General features: G+C 41.0%; 1 protein-coding gene across 1 annotated transcript in view; it reads right to left on the bottom strand.

Moving 5' to 3' along the window:
* STX18 (syntaxin 18) overlaps positions 1-19,338 on the bottom strand; it is a 147,707-nt gene that overhangs the window by 44,072 nt on the left and 84,297 nt on the right. Inside the window, exons 3-6 of the mRNA XM_019526231.1 lie at positions 16,995-17,062; positions 8,866-8,981; positions 7,023-7,100; positions 6,776-6,842 (exon numbers count right to left, since the gene is read on the bottom strand). Of these exons, the coding sequence (XP_019381776.1) occupies positions 6,776-6,842; positions 7,023-7,100; positions 8,866-8,981; positions 16,995-17,062 (329 nt within the window). The remainder of the gene's footprint in view (positions 1-6,775; positions 6,843-7,022; positions 7,101-8,865; positions 8,982-16,994; positions 17,063-19,338) is intronic.

The raw sequence follows: 19,338 nt of genomic DNA, 5'->3' as shown, positions 1-19,338 counted from the left end.
GGTCAGTTAGCAGGAGCCGCATAGTCACCAACTTTGTTTTCTGCCAGTTGGTGCTTGCAGACGTAATGCCCGCCCCCCCACAAAAAAAAACAAACAAAAAACCTGGAGCTTTACTTTAAACTTGGCGCATTAAATGCCAAGCCACGCACATGCCCAAAAGGGGCAGCATGTTACTTCAACCTGGCTCTGCAGCATCTGTAAACATTGGGCACTTTAATGGGGCCTTTTTGGCACTTTTATGTAAAAGCTCATTGAATCAGCTTCCGCTAAAAGCATCAAAAAGCCCTGCTGAAGTGCCCAATTGAAGCACCCAGTCTTTACAGATGCTGCAGAGCTGGGTTGAAGTAATGTGTTACTTCTGGAAAGCATGGGGATTTTTTAGGTTTTTTTTTTTTGGTAACATCTGCAAGCACGGTCGTGGGTGCTAAGCACCCGCTAATTTTTTTTGGTGTGTGCTTGAGCCCCAGAGCACCCAGGGAGTTAGCATCTATGAGTGGGGCTGTGATGGGAGCAAATTGTGGGATGAATTGCAGACAGTAGCTTGCTAATCCCAAGAATGACTTAACCTGACTTTTAGTAGTTGGCACTGGTAATTCCACCAAGGCCTTTACTTTACTTTGTTCATTAGGGGCCTGACCTTGCCATTTCCCAGTATATATCTTAGGTATCTAGTCTCCGTGTATCTCAGGTGAGATTTAGCAGCGTTGGCTTGGCCATGAGACCAGCCACTTGTATTGATCATGACACCTCTCTCACCCGTTGGAGGTGTTTCACCTATGTGTTGGCAAATATTACTACGTTGTCTGGATAAGTAGCCACATCTGCCCGGTGTGGGTGGAGTACTATGCCCATTAGGAAGGTCACAAGGGTTCCATGGAGACCAAAAGGCACAGCCTGGAGATGCTAAAGTCCCCAGAGTATTGCAAAGGCTGCGAATTCTCAGGACGCTGGGTCCAGAGGCATTTGCCAATATCCTTTGGTTAAATCCAGGGTGATTATCTATTTTGTGTTGCTTATTCCTTCCATCAGTTCATCTATTCTGGGCATACGGTAAATCAGTCAATACAAAACTGGATGGTATGATTAACGTTTGGCACCAAAACAATTGGTCTATTCCATTCACTGGCCAATTCCTATATCACCCTTCAGTCCACCATCTTCTTATTCTCTTGTTTTAACGTTTCCCTCAGCCATACTAGAAATCTTGAGTGTCCCTTCTGAATTCCACAGCTCAACCTGAGGATGATCTGGTATTCAATTAGTGTAGTTCTGCCCAGAAACCCTGTAAACAATTCTAAATTCTTCCAGCAGGCTTTGTATTTCAGCCCATGGAGATTGGGTCAACCCCCTACCTCCCCCCCCACATTTGACAAATTTTATCAACATCCCCTTCACAGTTTGATTAAACCTTTCAACTAATCCATCTGTTTGGGACTAATCCATTCATACACTGAAGTCTTTATAGCATGGACCACGAATAAGCCCCAAGCCTCTTCCAGTAGCCAGGACATGAAGACCATGGCCTGGTCAGTTAAAACCTCCACCAGAACACCCACCTAGGACAATGCCTGTAGCAGCTCAGAGGCCAGAGTTTGTGCTGTAGCCAAGCTCACTAGCCTGGGTCTTTTCCACCCCCAAATGGCCTCATATGGTACATCATGGGTTGATTTCAAAACCTGACTGTGGTGCTTATTTGGCACTAATAGTTGGGACCTTGTCTTTGATCACCCTCATCAAGAGGTCCCCTTGCAACTCAGACTGGGGATCCTGGGCTGCTAAACTTGCATCCATTATGACCCAAATCAACCATCTATAAAGATGGGCATATACTAGGCCCTCCCTTTGATCATGGATGAAATCCTGGCCTTCACCCACCTGGTCCAGTCCACTCTCCTAAGGAGTCTCTAAGGTTCCCTTACCCTTTGCATCCTCTGGAGGTGGGGTCAGATTGCACTGAACCCTGACCTACTCTGTGAGTCCCAATTGGTCTAGTATGGCAACTTTAAGGGTCTTGTAAGCTGGGGGTGATTACACTTCCAGGGCCTGGTAAGCAGCCTGTGCCACCCCAGTTAACAGAGGGACCCCCTTCACAGCCCAAGTGTCCTGTGGCCACTGATAGGTCTCCGCCACCCACTCAAAAGTTGTGAGGAAGGCCTCCAGGTCATTTTCAAGTCCCATCTGGTGGAGTGAGCACTCTACCCTCTATACTCAGGAAATCAGGTGAGTCACCAACTTGTGGGGAGGGGGAGGGGGGTCTGCCTCGACTACAAATGATGTTTCAGGTATTTTTGCAGTTGCTGGGGCTGCTCCCTGTAGAGCTGTTGTTGATGGAGTTGAAGCTGCTGGAACAGCTGTTGTTGCTGCTACTCCAGCCCCTCTAGCCATTTTAGCAGGACTCCTGTCTCCACTGCTGGAGTTAAATTTAGAATCCTCGTGTTCTCCACTATGTGTCGCGGGTTATCACTCCTTTCACCAGGAAGTTGTATTTTTTTCTGGGGAAAACCTGCCCCACAGAAAACAACATAAACAATAAAGCAAACAAGTATATCAATAACAAACAGCTAAATTAAAACCTGTGGTCCTTTCTCAGACTCTGAGAGGGCAACTGTGGCTCTGTGCTTCCCCCTTTTCTTGCTACCCTCCCTGGGGGTTTTTTAACTTCCTCTAGAGCCAGCCAATCATCCCTGTTAGCTGGCCCAATGCTCCTAGGCAGGTAGGCTATTGTCCTCTAACCCCTGGCAGCTGCGGTCCAGCCTCAGAGCCTTGTATCTTGTTACGCTCAGCAAACAAAAAAATAATCCTATAGCTCAGTCAAAAGGAAAGAATCTTGTGTACATACACTGTTTACTGCACAGCCGAATAGATTACTTAGAAGCAAAGCAAGAAAGTTTACCAGATAGACAGATTTAAAGTAGCTCCAATTCTTTGTTATATATTCTGTGATCTTAACAAGAAATCAACATAAAACAGAAGTTATCAGAAGGACAGTCAGCAATCATCTGCGAAATATTTGCCATACATATTTCACCAATGATGGTGCAAACATATCATAATATTGGGACTGAAAAATAACAGCAATATATTTTATTAAGTAACTTCAGATGTTTACTTAGAATTCTGTAACAGCAAATAAACTGCTTAACTACTATGCTGTGATATGAAGAATGTAAAGAACAGACCTCATATTTTAAAATTTTTGAATACTGCTGAAAATCTGCTAGGTAATAAGAAACTAAAAATAGCATTTCTAGTGTTAACTTTCCAAAAAAGTAGTTAACTTCATATATGACCTGTAATCTTTTGCTGCTTAACAGAGGTATTGCTTGTGGTTCTTGCACAGATGTTTTCTTTTAATTATTTTACTGTGTTTAAGTATTAGCAAAAATTGGTATATTATCTATGTAAGAGATTGTTCAAATATAAGCAGACATCAAAACTGGACAGAAAGCCTAATTTGATTGCCCTCAGGACAGAATATCTAAAAAGATAAAAGAAACAAACATCTTTATTTGGACCTAAAATTTAGTTACAAGAAGTAGGGATTCAGGAGAAAGGCTTGGTAAATCTGCACAATAGAGAAAAGTCTAACATAAGCTTTAGTTGTCCATACAGTTCATATTACTATTCTAACACGATTAAATTGCTCATTTCCTAGATAATAAAAAAACTTTGTTTTTACTAAGACTTTTGTTTTTTCTTTAAAAGTGTGTACATTGTCAGAGATTCCAATCTGCACCTCGGATGAGAAGCTTAAAGTCTGAGATATGTTAAAAAAGGGGTAGGCAACCCCCAGTATGGGTGCCAGATTGTAAGTATGCGAAAGCATTTTGCTTGGCACGTGCTTCTCAGGGTAGACAGTGGGGAAAGGGCCAGGGCTGTAAAACAAGGATTGGGCCCCTCATGGCTCTCCTGCCATCCACCCCTGGCATGCCAACATCTTACAAGTCGTGGTTGTGGGTATTTTTGGCACTACGCCCAAAAACATTGCTGACCTCTGTGTTAAAACTTTAAGTAGGTAACAAGCATTAATGTCTGTTTAATCTAACTATACAAAGTTATATAAAAGTCTTATTGCCTTTGTACTTCTCAGCCCTTCACTTTGGGCAATTAGTCATAAGTGTTTGGCAGAACCTTTTATCACAACAATTGAAATCATACAGAGTCAAGTTATATTATGTCATAAACTTAAAATACTCAGCACCTTTGTTTAAGATTTTGCAATGTTCATCAAAATTAAAATAAACTAGATTGACTTAATCTTGAGACCATACTAAAAGGTTTGTGTTAATTGTGTTAACAAGCATATATTTAATACCTACTAAACTGTACTAAAGAAGATCTATTGCAGGATTAATTGACTATGAAATAAATGTATCCCTTTATTATTGTAATCTTCAACTTCCAAAGTACACTAATGTACTAGTTTTTCAATTAAAGTGAATAAAAAGCTTGCAATACAGAAGACTTTAAGAAAACCTAGTTTAAATGATAAAACAGATTCTTATTCTCACACAAAGTATACCCTGAAATCCTGAGGGAAGTTACAAATCAAGTAGTTGTAGAGGAAAAAAATGGCTTTTCCATAAAAGTCACTGAAAAGATTGGTTTATGCCCTGTGATTTATTTATATTGAATTTTAATTTAAATAGCAATGTAGCCATTATGTTACATCTGCAATGTATACATTCTCCACTTGGCTAACATCTGTTTATCAGTTCCCACACTTGAGTAAAATAAATGGCAAAGCCATACCCTTTGGTCTTCCAGAAAAGTTGGGGGATTTTTTCACTTGTTGATTTTTTATGTGGTTTTTTTATGGTGGGATTTTTTCCCCCTTTAAATATTACAAGACTGCTTAGAACATAGAAATATTCCAAATTCTAGTGTAGCAATTTTTCACTGTTTCATAAAATTAAGTTGTTCTCCTATTTGGATATGTGAAAAATCTTGGAAATAGGCTTCACATTGTAATTATTGAAAAAGGACATGGCAAGTGGAATAGCAGGGAGCACTTATTAACCAATTAGATGGTTACTAGCATCATGGGCTACTTGAAGATGTGGAACCTGCTCCCCTCCCCACCAAACCCGCACTTTACCAGAAGTAGCAGCAAGTTAGTTTGACCCAGCTCCGCAGGGACTCTGCACAGATCAGGCACTTCAGCGGAGCTTTCTGGTGCTTTTATGTAAAGCTGATTCAATCAGCTATTAGAAAACAGTGCCAAAAAAGACCCACGAAAGCACCTGACCTATACAGAGCCAGGCTGGATTAATGTGCTGCCTCTATTAGGCATGTGCTGGGCTCAGAGCAGGAGCGTGTCCAGTTTAAATTAAAGTAAAACATGTTTTGATTTTTTTTTCCATGTCTGCAAGCTGCTATGCTGTCTATCTTCAAAATTCAATATTAAAAATGCTGAATCTGACAAGATAGTTCATCTAATGTGCAAAACCATTCCATTTGAGTTTGTTTCTAGCTTGTAGTTTCATCTGGGGGTTCTATATGTCAACAGTTATGAAGAATTTCAGGGGGCAAATCCTGACTCTTCCAAACAGTTGGTTTATGCCCTTCTGCAAAATAAAAATAAAACAGTTTTCCAGTATTCATTTCTAAGGGGAGAAACCTTGAGTGAATCTTGTCATCATTGATTATAGATGTATTTCACAATTCTGAATGCAACATACTCCCCTGGGATTTAAAAAAATCCTACCCTACTAGTTTTTAATTTAAACAACACCTGCCATGTTCAATTTCCAACACATAAAGGAGTATGACTTCTTTGAAATATGCTTAAAAATAAAACTACTAGTATACTTTTGCCATATAAAAACCTGCCTAAGGAAAATTCAGGTTGGAATTTGCACTTTGCAGATTGAGAAAAGGTTGGTGGCACTACTGCAACATTTGCAAGTGTTGTTTTCTTTTTTAAAAAAAAAAGAAGTGACAAACTTAAAATTGATAATTTGCCCATTTGGTTATTCAGTCTCTTCACATGAAGAAAAGGAAGCCTCATAGGCAGTTATGTTTTTGATAGGTGGCTGGAAAATACACAAATTTGTTTTCTTTCACAGTGGCTTTGGGTTCCTTGAGAAAGACATGGCTAGATGTTTCAGAGGACTTGTAGAACACTGGAAAACTCTTCACTTCCAGAGCTTTAGTTTAAATCCATGCATTGTTGGTAGGCAGTAGAAGCTGCTACCTTCTGCTAGCTATGCAGCAAAACTACAATTGGTCCTGATCACAAACACCTACCACCTCCGCTAGTATCAGTTTATACCATTCATATCAACTAAACAGAAAGATCAGAGATCAACAGGTATAATATCTTGTACCATTAGCACTGAGGCATATTGTTTGGTCCCCATGCTGGACTATATTACATACAGTATCATACCTCTTATTTTAAAGAGGAAGAATTATGCAGGTAACTTCAGAGTTTTAAAAGAGTCTCCCTATTTGTACATGTCAAGCTGGATTGTTAAAATAAGATTTTCCAGTTTGTGATTTATTCAAATACGTTTCTAAAATCTACAGCAAATGGTTATACATTTTAGCAGTATGCATTTTATAATCTTTACTGTGCGTGAAAGCAGCATAAAGCAATTTTATTATTGAGCCATTAGCTTGCTGAGGTTATTCCATCTAAAACAATCTGCTCATAATCTGCTAATGAATAAGTGTATCTGTTAAGTTTCTACTGTCCCATTCACTTAGACCACATCTATTCAGCAAATGAGTTTCTTAAGCAATTAGACAATTTTGAAGTAATGCTACTTACAATCTTTTCTTATCTACCACTCGTTTGACCCGGATGGCTCTCTGTTCAGAGTACAGTTTACATACTCCTGTTGAACATGGCAAGAAAACATACAAACACAACAAATGCAGTTAGCAGATCATGATTAAATATATATATTATTATGCTCTTAAATATAAAAACAACCAGGCTGACCAGATTGTATAATCAAATGACCATTCAATTCTGGACTGTTATTAATTTCTTGAAAAGGCATGCAATTAATTACTTTTTAAATAGTCTTCAACAAAATCCAAGACAGCTGCTCTGTGCTCCTTCACTTGTGGAGGTAGGACATCCTTGAGTGCTAAAATGAAAAAGGAATTATGTTATACTTTGTTTTGAAATATATGAGAGTTCATGTCTTCAGTTTTCTCTTTAAAGACAATTTCACATTTACAAACAGACGTCATTACCAAACAGCATTATAATATATTTTAAGGAATCAAACAAAGATATTCATGACAGCAAATGATTTAGAAGAAATAAAACCCAACAGGAACCATGTTGTAATTTCTCTGTTCTATCATTGTGGGTACATCTACATATGAAATTAAGGCAAAGCAATAAACTCCAGAGCTGTTTGAGCCAGAAAAAACTGCTCCTGGGCGCACTGTCTACATGTGCACCTGGGACAGCAGCAATTTGAGCCAACGCAGAGCAAGCCCAGGCTGGCAGGGGGCACAGGGAATCATCCCTGGGTGGCAGCAGCTAGTAGTGGAGGAGCTGGCAGGGTCACAAGGGTGCTGAAAGTGCGGACCCATGTGGCTAGGTGACAGGCAGGAGTCTGGCACTCACCTGGTCACCATCTACATGTGTGTTTTAGTGGGGTTAATTACTCCGCCGTAAAACAGTACAGTCCCCAACAATACTATCTTATGGTGGAGAATTAGTTTACCATGTCCTAATACTGGTGCACATGGAGACGCTTTACCCTGGAGCTAATTAGTCTACTCCACAGTAAAGCACATATGTAGATGCCACCCTGTGTGTTGAAATTTCCTGCAGGCATGCTTCTTATGTGTGTCAGCTACTTGTGTATTATAGAATGGACTTGTGCTCAGGCTAAGCTTGAAGAGAGAAAAAAAAAGACATCTATAATATTCTAAATCAAGGGTTGGTAATCTATGGCCATCAGGCCAGATTTAGACTACAAAGTAACTGAAGTTGGCCTGTAGCAGCATGGAAAGTAGGCAGCATGAAGCTTTCCCAATGTATTCCCCTTCTGTTGCCCTGCACAGCACTCTCAACATACACCCCTCTATAACAGTTCCTGCTATTCTCTCCCCACATCCTGCAACAGGTGCTGCTTAACCATGGCCATCAAATTCAGCCCTCCCCTTGATTGCTGGGGACAGGAATTGGCAGAGTATGGTGGAGGTGGCAGGAAGTGGCCCATGGCAGTGGCTGACCTGGACATCACCAAAAGCAGGGCTGTCCAACTATTATGACCCCAGGGCTGCATGCCCCAGAGGTCCTGCTGAAGCTGACTCACTGAGCAGCCAAGAAGGGAAGATTTGTGGGTCAAGCTCAAGGGAGCATGGCTCAGTGGGAAGGGCAGTAGCCCTATGTTCTGACCCCTGCTCAGCAATGTCCCACTGCAATCTATCCATTTTATCCCATAACTGCTAAATAAAAAGTCAACTGGGAGCAAAATTATTCTATTTTTAACAGTGTACTTGTTGGTGGCTTGAATTATTGGCCTGTTAGTATACCTACATGGAAAAGACTCCTCCTGGCTTTGAATCAGGTCCATATGCCAGATTACAAAATTGCTACTTATATGGTAAACGTTAGATAAGCTCTTAAGATTTTTTCTTTTCCCTCATATGTCAGTTACTGAACATAGATGGATAAGTTCAGCTCTACATGCTGGATTCACCTCTCACTCCTGTCAAAGTAAATCAATAACAACTCCACTAAAGTAAATTTAATAACATAGGTGTAAGTAAGAGCAAAATTTGAGCCTATTCAACTTCAATGTACACTATTGAAGGAGGATATTCTGAACGATTTTCAGAATCACATCAGCATTTATCAGTAATGAACATCCATTTACTTCCACGTTTTACCTTCTGTTCTCAGCTGTTGAATGGCCTCAGCACATGTCCTCATAAATATCTGAGCATCTTGATCAATCTGATCACGTTCTGTATCTGTCATTCTCATGTACTCAGACATAACATGGCTAGAAAACAATAAAAGCATAGGTAAATGTTTTTTAATCCTTTGTACGTAATTAGTACAAAGATCCTGGACTCCCTCTGCACCAGCAATAAGGCATAATTGGAGTTGATGCTGGATCCCACAATCACACTCCTGCTCTGCATGTGTGGCATGGCAGGAGGTGTGGATCGCGTATCAGATCCCATCATACCTTTACCCAAATGTCTAGAGGGGCCTTTAGGTATGTAAAGACCTACTCATGATCATAACATAAGCCCTAAGATTTCAAATAAGAATCCATAGTGTCAAAAAACATCCCTACCTGTTACGTTTTAAGTATTTCGCAACAGAAAAATTGCTCCATTATTTTTCTAAAGTTGAAAAATGAGTGAAGGTTAAAAGCCGGCATTTTCCAAAGGGTGCCTTGAGTGTAAAAAGGCTGAGAATCACTGATTTGGATGGATCATGATATGACAATTAAAAGTAGAGGTGCACTGATACATTGGTCTCATTTTGGATAGGCACCGATATAAGGAAAACTGATGGTATCAGCAATTGGCTTTTTTTGACTGATGTGGCCAACAATGTTGCCAATAAATGCCCCATGCATGTGCGCAGGTAGCCAAGAGTGCAGCCTGGCGGTATGGAGAGCAGCCAGGTTCAGTTGCTAAGTCTGTTACGAGAGAAGGGGCGTGGGGTGGGCAGAGCGAAGCCCCCACAGTGAGGGAGGGAGTGGTGCTGGGGTAGGTGCTGCCCAGGCAGGGTGGGGCACAGGACAGAGCTGCAAACAGCTCGTACACAGGCACGGGGAGAGGCAGCGGCTCCTACCACTGCACACACCCGGGGGGGCATGGGGTGCGCATGCCCTCAGATCTGTACGTGGGGTAAGGGTGGGCTGTTGCTGTGACTGAGGCAGGGCGATTAGGCTGAGGCTGCACTCAGGACAGGCAGGGGTGGCCCTAGGCTGGGGGTGAGGCTACAGCAAATTTTGGGGAGGCTTCAACCTGCCTGTAGCCTCCCTCCCAGGACTGCTACCACTCATCTCGAGCGCAAACTCATTCAGCTCCAGCTGGGAAGAACCAAATGCCGCCCCAGACCTGGTCCGCGGCAGCAGTCTGCCCTTGCCCCACATGCAAATGTTATAGTATGCCCTCCCAACATTATAGTATGCCCTCCCAACATTTATTACTATAATAAATACTTAAGATAAAACATGAAGCTTAGCATATATCACTACATATAATATTCCACAATTCACATAAACCATATAACTTTCAACATATATAATAATGAATACATTGAACAAGATAGTTAAGGTTACAACACGATAAACATATATGGGGACTCAACTTATATAACCCAAATAAGTTAATAATATTTCCTAGACCTACATATTAACACATTAAGAACATATAAACCATATAAACTTCCTTAAAGAATACCCATAGCTATATAGACCTTTACACAACAACAATCACCCAAAATAGGGAGTGCACTCAGTACCTGTTCAAGGGGTTTTCTTGGAGCCCCTCCCCTTTAGGGCCCTGGGTTGGGAACATGCCCCTCCCGCAATGGAGGGTGGAGGTGGCAGACCCTCCTTTCCTGTGCACACCTCCCTTGCAAGGCCTGCTTCCCCAGCAACTCACGCTTCCTCCCTGAAGCAGCCAAGGCTGGTCACCTGGTGGCTGATCCCACAAGAGCCTCTCTCCAGCGGCGCCTTCGGTTCTCCTCAATGGCCTGGCACCCTGTGCTGGACAGCCCAGGGCTTTCTCTCTCTTGCAGGAACCAAACCCTTACAGGCTCTGGTTCCTTGGTCTGACACTGGAGGTCCTCCCTTTCCCAGGCCCTGCTCTGGGCACCGGGGCTCTTTTAGTTAAAGAAGGAGCCGCACTGCAGGGCCTGGTCACTCGGCCTAGGGCTGGGGCTAACTTAAACAACCATGAGCTGATCCCAAGTGGGTCCTCCATGCACCGACCTGTGCACCGGGTGAGGCCCAAGCAGCCGCCAGCTGCTCCCAGGGTGGATTCTCTGTGCGCTGATCCGCACACCATGTGGGGCCCGAGCAGTCTTGAGCTGCTCCCAGACCCAGCTCTCCATGTGCTGATCTGCACACCAGCTGCCCAGCCGCTTGCTGGATTCGCAGGCTCAAGCCACCTCAAGCAGCTCCTAGAGCCTGATCCCCATGAGCTTATTTGCACACCGCTGAAACTTAAGTAGGGTCCCGAGGACGGCTGTCTCTGGAGCTCCTCTCTCCTCACCGTCCCTTGTCATCTCTCCCCAGCATGCCAAGCACGCTCCCCTTTTACGCTCTTCAGGGGCTCCACCCCCAAAGTTCCCCGGACCTGGCTGGCGCAGTTCTGATTCAGGGCCAGCTGCTCCTTGCCCCCTTCCTTCGGAAAAAGGTGGGGCAGTGCTTCCCTTATGCTGCCTCCGGATTGATGGGTGGGCTCCACCAATCAAACAGCAGACCCTCGATCCTGGGACTCGACCCAAGCTCCAAAAAGGTAAGCCTGCTACACTTGTTACTATGTCATCCTGTCTACATGTCTAAAGGACCAGACATGTGTGTTCTATGAATCCAAAGAAGGAAATAATCTCCAGAGTTGTAGGATCTTCACAGAGCATGACACAGCCCTTGGCCCAAACCTAGGGACTATCAGCTCAAGCATCTCAGTTAAATTTGAAACAGCTGGTTAAACCTTTCAGAGAGGTCTTGAAATTAGAGCACTGAAAAAAATGTAGGGTCTAAACTGTAAATGGATTCATAACTTAAGAGATGACATAAACAACAGGAAACCAACTAGGAGGTACTATCTAAAATATGTAAAAACCTCAACAGTGATAGTATGACCCACTGGACTACAAAGCAACTTCAGAGCCCGGAACATTATCAATTCCATATCACAGAAGCAGTTTGGGGCTGGCTTTCGTACAAAGAACTAGTCATCTATTGGAATGCAGAACTCTACAGAAGTCTGATTCTCTTTTCAAGTTATACCATTGGAAATCAGGTATAATTCCACTGTAATCAATGATATCACATCAGTATACTACTGTCATGAGAACAGAATTAGGTCCATAGTCCATAAGGAGCCCTTTTTTAAAGTATTTATAAACTCTTTAAAATTAAGTATCTTTTAAAGTAATCTGTAGTCACACGTTACACCTGCAGATTAACTGAACTCTATTCAGTGGAAAAAGCTTTGCAATAATAGTTATTTGACATTTAACAGGTATCACTATTCAAATATCTGGCATTATCTGTATTGGTTAAGGGTATAAAACCCCTTTGTAACATTCAAGTATAAATTAAAAATGAATACATTAAATTCAGGTAAACTATGTTTTTTGGGCAGTCTTACCTTCTGTTAATTTTTCTTACCACTATTAAAATGTACTTTGCACCTAACAAAAATAAACTAGCACAAGCTCTTTGAATGTCAATCTACAGTTTAATGCTTCAGGAGAATAAATTATTAATGAACAAATCTCTGAGGTAAACAAGAAGCCAGGTATTAACAAGCATTTAAAAATAATGAAGGCATTTGGATAGCACCTCCCAAATATTAACTGTCTATTCATTGGGTTCCACACTTCAAGAAGAACGTGGACAGCTTGGGAAAAGTTCAGCACAGGGCAACAAAAGCTAGGGTCTCGGGATAAGACTCATGAGCAAAGGCTGAAAGATCTAGGGCTACTTACCCTTGAGAAGAAAAGTTGAGGAGAGTTTTGATAACAGTTTTCAAATACCTGAAGGACAATTATAGAGAAGATGGAGATGGGCTTTTCTCTGTGGCTGTAGGCAACAGGACTAGGAGCAATGGCCTCAAGCTGCAGCTGGGCAAATTTAGGTAGGAGATTAGGATGAATTTTTTGACCATGAGAATGGTCAGGCATTAGACCAGGCTACTTTGAGAAGCTGGGGAATCTTCAACTTTCAAGAACAGGTTGGCCTTGGCTGGGATGGTTTAATCAGTGATGATCCTGCCTTGAGCAGGAGGCTAGACAAGGTAACTTTATGAGGTTCCCTTCCAGGCCTGTTTTCCTATGATCCTACCCATTTCGGATATGGAAGGCCACAATTAATTGCCAAATTTTACCTTTTCCAAACAATACAAGCCAGAGGGTAAACTGTACCAGATCCAAAGATCAAAAGGAAAGCCGAGTGACATGCCAAGCAGGAGCAGGTGACCAAGAACTACATTCTGATAAACTGCTTTTTCTGTTAATCTGCAATAAAAACACCATGCTAAAAGGGATACCTGTTGCCTAGCTAATATATAACGGGAAGCACTAATCAGGCTTATGACAGCCTAAGGGTCCTTTAGAACCAACTCTTTAATAACTGCTTTGAAAAATACAGGGATTAAAGTGAGAAAAGAAAAGAAAATAATTTGAAAGTTCAATAGCTTAAAGCAAAACAATTTTTAAGGTATTTGGTCCCCATTTTTTCTTCCCCAGATTGATCAACAATGCTTCATTTAATGTTACCTGCTATTGCTTATTGAAGGGCTCCAGAAAGGAGATGAATTACTTGCACTTCATACACTCCCTATGTTGCACATTGAGGCATTTGATGGTCTGCCTAATGGCTAATCTGAGCTGGCCAGAGTGCTGAGGGATAGCTATGTCAAAGCCACAAGGTCAGAGTGCAAATCAAAGCAGAAACAACAGGCAAGACAAGGTCAGGAATCTGGGAGAACTGAGTTCCAAAGAGCCTGAGTCATGAGACAGAGGCAGAGGTCAAAGCCCAGGCAGGATCAGCAGCGGATAGCTAGATCTGGAATCAGCATACAGAAGCCAGGGGGCTAACAGGGAAGTCTGAAGGCAGCAAGAACCCTGTTGTTCAGACAGCTTCCACAGGGCACAGGAAGCCTTATAAAGCAGCCAGGAGCCCCAGGCCAATCAGGGGCCAGCAGCAGAATTCCTCTGCCACTCCACCTTTCTCCATGAGTTGTGGCCCTCTGAGCCCCTACTCTGGGAAGTCAAGATCAGATCCTGACACCCTACCAACCAATGCTTTTGGTATTTTATTGAATCTTTTCCTGTTAAATGTTGTTAAATGTTTGTTAGAGGACAAATTGAGAATACTACAGCCACAGACCTTCCAATGAGCATGTTCCTTGCTCCTTTTGGCAATAAAGAAAGATTTGCATGTATTCATGTGATACTGGGTGCATCTACACATGCAAAAGATCTGGGAACAGTTTACTCTTGAGTAAACTACTTGAGAGTAAACGTTCCCAGGCATGTGTCCACACGTGCTGGGACGTGGGAGAAGACTTGTTGCTCCTAACAGCAAACTGCTCCTGCTCCCTGTGGCCCTGCAACTGGCCCCTGTAGCAACCAGGGGAAGCTCTAAGCTCATCCTGGGTGATAGCCCAGGGTCCAGAAGACAGCTGTCTCTTGGAGGGGTCTGGGACACTGCCCCCAGAAACTGCCTGCTGCCGAGGTGCAATGGAGCCCAGCCAGGGACAATGTCCTCCTGCTCTGGCAGCAGAAAGCTCCCAGCCCCAGCTCCGCAATCATGGGGTTGAGAGATCCTTATCTCCCAGTGCCAGCTGTGTGGTCACAGGGCTGGTGTTAGGAGATCCTCATCTCCCAGCCTGAGTCCCCTGGTCACAGAGCCAGGGCTGGGAGATTCTTATCTCCCAGGACCAGCTCCATGGTCATGGGGCCAGCTCTGGGAGAGAAGGATCACCTAGCCCCGGCCCTGTGACCACGGAGTAGGGGCTGGGAGCTCTCTGCTGCCAAGGCAGAAGGACATTGCCTCTGCCTGGGCTGCAGTGGCAGAGCCTGCCCAGGCAGCAGGCAGCTGCTAGGGGTAGGGAGCAATCTCTTGCCACCTGGTGCCAGCTGTGCTCCTGGTCAGGTGTCTACATGCCTACTACTTTGCAGTTACTTGGAGTAAATATGCTACTTGCATTTGCAGGTAGCAAATCTACTTGCAATTAGAGCCAATTATTGCACAGTAAGCATCTGCACATGTAGATGCGGACACTTATGTGCAGTATTTAGCTCTACTGTGAAGTAAAGTGTCTCATATACACATGCCAAATGGGATGTATTGGAAATCTCTTTCTACATTTAAGGCAATTCCTGACAAATATAGTACCCTATTATGGAATTTGATAATTTGTAAATTTGAATTTTAAGGACAAGATTTATCGGCATCAGAGATGAGAATACGAGGAGTGAGAGGATGATGTTTGTCTATTACTAGAGGAAGAAAACCACAGTCCCCTTTAAGGTACTGCTAGGGTCTGTGGAAATTCATTGGGAATTACTGCTACAACTAGTTGCACAAAAGCACATTTCCAAAAAGTAAAGATAATTTTGGAAGCCAAAGTAAAATTAACTGACTTTTTACTCTGTTCAGTATTTTGCTTTTTTCCCAGTCTTAATGTTAGTAGGATACAGTACTTAAAGTTAACTGTAGCCAGAACACTTAAATCACCTAAGGGTCAGCGTACACCCACTTTTTATTGACAGAACTCTGTTATTCTGGCATTCAAGCAAGTCCACTGTTGAATCCACTCACTTCACAACATTCACGCTATAAAAGGCAGCCTTTTTTGTATTAAATTTACAGCACCACCTAGTGTTGGTCATTCACTATTCCATCTAAGATTACAAAGCAGTGAAAGCTAACCACCAGATCGGTTTGCTTCTTGTTTTAGAAAGAGAATTAGTCTATATGAATTTGGGTTAAGTCAAGATATATAGCTAAGCTCGATTTTTAGAGGTGCTCAGCAGTCATGGTTCCAATTTGTAAGAGTTAACAAAATGCCCTTTCTGTGTAAATGAAACATTTGCTCCCCAAATCTGTGTGAAATAGTGTTAGTAATCACTTGACAATTCACTCTGGAACATATTTTGTTGATATAACAACGAACATGGAGTATTGCAACAGAGTCATCAATCCTTGCATGAAGGATTGCATGATCCTTGCATGAAGGATAATTTTTGAGGCTCTGTTCCTGCTTTATAGAAAGGCTCTGAAAATAACCCTGGAGGATGGTGTATCTACCCCCAGAATTTTCTTAGGTGGAATCCTGAAGCATACTATCCTAATATCCTTTGGGGAAAGAGAAGATGGCTTGGGAGTGAAAAGTTTCAGTAAGCTGATCTTTAAATCTCTGCATTACCACCCTGTCTGATTAGTTTATCTTGACTCCTGCCAAAATCAGCATATGAACAGGAGGCAACTCAAATCCAGACAAAACTGTGGTTACACAGAAAAAATGTTGTTTACAGTCTTAAAAATCAGTGCACCATTAATCACTTTCTTTACGAAGAAATTAACTAAATATATATAACTAACCATCATTCAGCTTAAATTGAACGTTTTAACTTCTGATTACAGTGGTAATGTAGATCTATTGGAGATCCTAATTCAACACTTTCCAACCCCGTCTTCTATAAAGCAGACTGTTACACACACAGTACAAACACATATCAATCTGCAACAGTATTAAATTTGCAGGGCTTGGCCTGACTTATCAATATATCAAAAATGTAAAATTTGCATGTATATCATCCTTCATCTTTTCCTCATAGCTCCAATCTTGTAAGTAAAAAGAGTTGAAGCAGGCAGGAATCCTGTTTTCTGGGTGCTTAGCTAGTAATTAAATTCAAGAACTTCAACTGTTTCTTACTTGAGTTTAAACAAAGAATCAAAGCTGTTCTTTCTGCCCATAACTTCAAACAACCAGACTTGACATTTCAAGTTTGCAATACAAGAAAGCAAAGAAATACAGAGGTTATGGTCGCCTGTTCTCAAAAAGGTTCCTCAGCTCTGGAATTCCCTTCACAGAATCTGATAATGAACTGGAGGGGATGGTATGAGTTTATGTATCTGCTCAGATTATCAACCAACTACTTAGCAGCAGTAATTTTTTTTTTATCTTGGGTCTGCTGGCATCCAACACCACAAGGAAGTGGCATATTTTATTGTTAAAAGGCAACTGTGTATACAGACTTTCTATTTTATACATCTGGAAATATAGATTTAAAATACACAATACAAACTTACCTGTAAGCATTAATGTAGTCTTTTCTGTGTTGCAGAAGAAAATCTTTCAGTTTACCAATATTAGTTATCTGCATAAATAATAAAAAAACCATTAACTTCCATAATTAGCTAAAATAGGCTTTTTTTTAAATGTATGCCCGTTTTATTCCATTTTATAAGTTCAAAGATTAGTATATTTCCTGTGTATTTAAACTATAAAGTACTTAAGTGTATTTATTACACATTTAATAGTCCAGTTATGCAGGGTCCACACAAGTTATTTATACAGACTCCCTTTTGTAGTTAATTCTCATTGTTAATTATGCAAGCAATTAATACATAAAAATAGTCTAAGAAACTTATATTTAGTGAGACCTCAGCTTTGAGAAAAAGCACATATCCAGAAAGGTTATATAAAAGATTACATTAGGCACTAAATGTAATTTATGCTGGTAAAGAAAATCAACTGTACAAAAAGAAAAAAAAATGGAAGGGCCTCACTTCTTTAGCAGGTCTTCTTTTCAAAATACAAATAACCTACATGTATCTATAAGATCAAGTGTTAAAAACTAAACTGTATAGCAATCTAAAGACCAACTCCTTTTACAAAAAGGAAAGCAGCAGCAAACTGAATGATGTGATTTATGCTGGAATATTTTCAGCTTTCTATTTTTGCACTGACAACTTTATTGTCCAGATGGACTAATCTCTACCAAAATTCAAAGAGAATTTACACATACCAAGCTGTTTCTCTCTACCATCTGACAATCACTATGAGAATGTGAACACATCAGTGTGCATATGCATACAGAAGGAAAACTATTTTTCATTTTACTGCACATGCCTCATTCCATGAATCCATCTGCTTTCTCTACATCTTGCTTGCCACAAAGCACGTTTAAATAGAAAAAAGGTAGGAAGCAAACATTTTACCAATAGAAAAAAGCCATGTTTTAAGGAGCCTGTATTGTACAAGGTGCAAAATACGTTAGGGAAAAGATGGAAATCTAATAAAGTTTTAGACATCCTAAGGAGTAATGTTCAGAACTCCTAAAAGTGGGACTTAAATACAATTCAGAATTATTTTTTTAAGTATATAGTATCTGTATGTAGGACACAGTTTTCAGTGGAGAAATAGGATTTATTAATTATCCAGTTTCCAAAAGTGTGCTAGGAATTTTACAATGCCATGGTCATAAACACAGGTTTATGGTATTTGTGGGGAAATAAGAATCAGAAACTGCTTATCTCCTAAAATCCTGTTTTTATACAAATGTCTCTACTGATTAATCATGCAAAACACTAAGGGAAATAATACAGAACAGTGTATATATACTAAACGGTTTATTTCATCAAAATTTTAAAGGATTTTTTTTTTCTGGAAAAAGCATGAGGGAAAAATATACTGCAGAAAGACTTGGCTATTTGTATAACTGCAAGAACGTCAATGTGCCCCACTATACATGAATATCTATGCTTTTAAATAACATCATACATCTAACCTCTTCTCCAACTGCTGTTTCTTAGACTTCGCAATATTTGGTAGAATTTTCCCTAGTTAGTGTGTGTTTACACCAAGACCTCAGATTGCCTTAATACAGACCTGCTGAGGGTGGGTGCTGACTGGCAGCCCAAGTAGGCAGCAAGAAAACATTACAAAGAGAGGAGGTGTAAAATTAACCATCTGCTTCATACCATTTAAATTTACACACAAAATTAAATTTTAAAGACACAAAGGAGATGTGCAAAAATAATAAATATAATCTCTCTCAAAGCTAATATTACTGTATGATGAATGTTTTAACAAACTGTAGTTAGGAATGGTTTAAAGAATGAAAAGCAGCAGAATGACAAGACTGTAGTAAGAGAATTAAGTCAGCTGGTCACGCACAGAGTATTCTTTTCGAGTTCAAATTCTGTTTTCACATTTTTGAACTGAGCTGGCACCCATTTTCCCTCTTCTTCATTTGCAATGCTACTTCCATTAATTTGACCTGACACTATTATAACTGTTTCTAACTTCAGATTTTTATCTCTCATACTTGTTTTTAAGTATTTATTTCCATTTTTATCTATTTAAAGTTTCAGCATTATGGAAAATTTGCAGTGTGGGGGGGCAAACAATTTAGTAATGACAGTATACTTTTAAAAGCTTTATAAAATGACATCAAAATATCAAAAAAATAAATACACATACATCAATAAATCATACATGGTTAAAATCATTCTGTACATTCATCAGGAAAAAGCTAGGCAGGCTGGGACCAGAAGAGGAGGGAAGCTGTACTTCCAGAGTTGTGGGGACAGGGGAAAAGACAGTGGCTGCCCCTGGCCCACCCCCACTGAGGCCTGGTATACTCCCCCC

This window comes from Gavialis gangeticus, unplaced genomic scaffold (genome assembly GCF_001723915.1).
Source record: "Gavialis gangeticus isolate Ggan-Ray unplaced genomic scaffold, GavGan_comp1, whole genome shotgun sequence".
In the NCBI taxonomy this organism is placed as follows: domain Eukaryota; kingdom Metazoa; phylum Chordata; order Crocodylia; family Gavialidae; genus Gavialis; species Gavialis gangeticus.
Note: the sequence above shows the minus strand (reverse complement) of the source record. Positions and strands in the feature narration are given on the sequence as shown.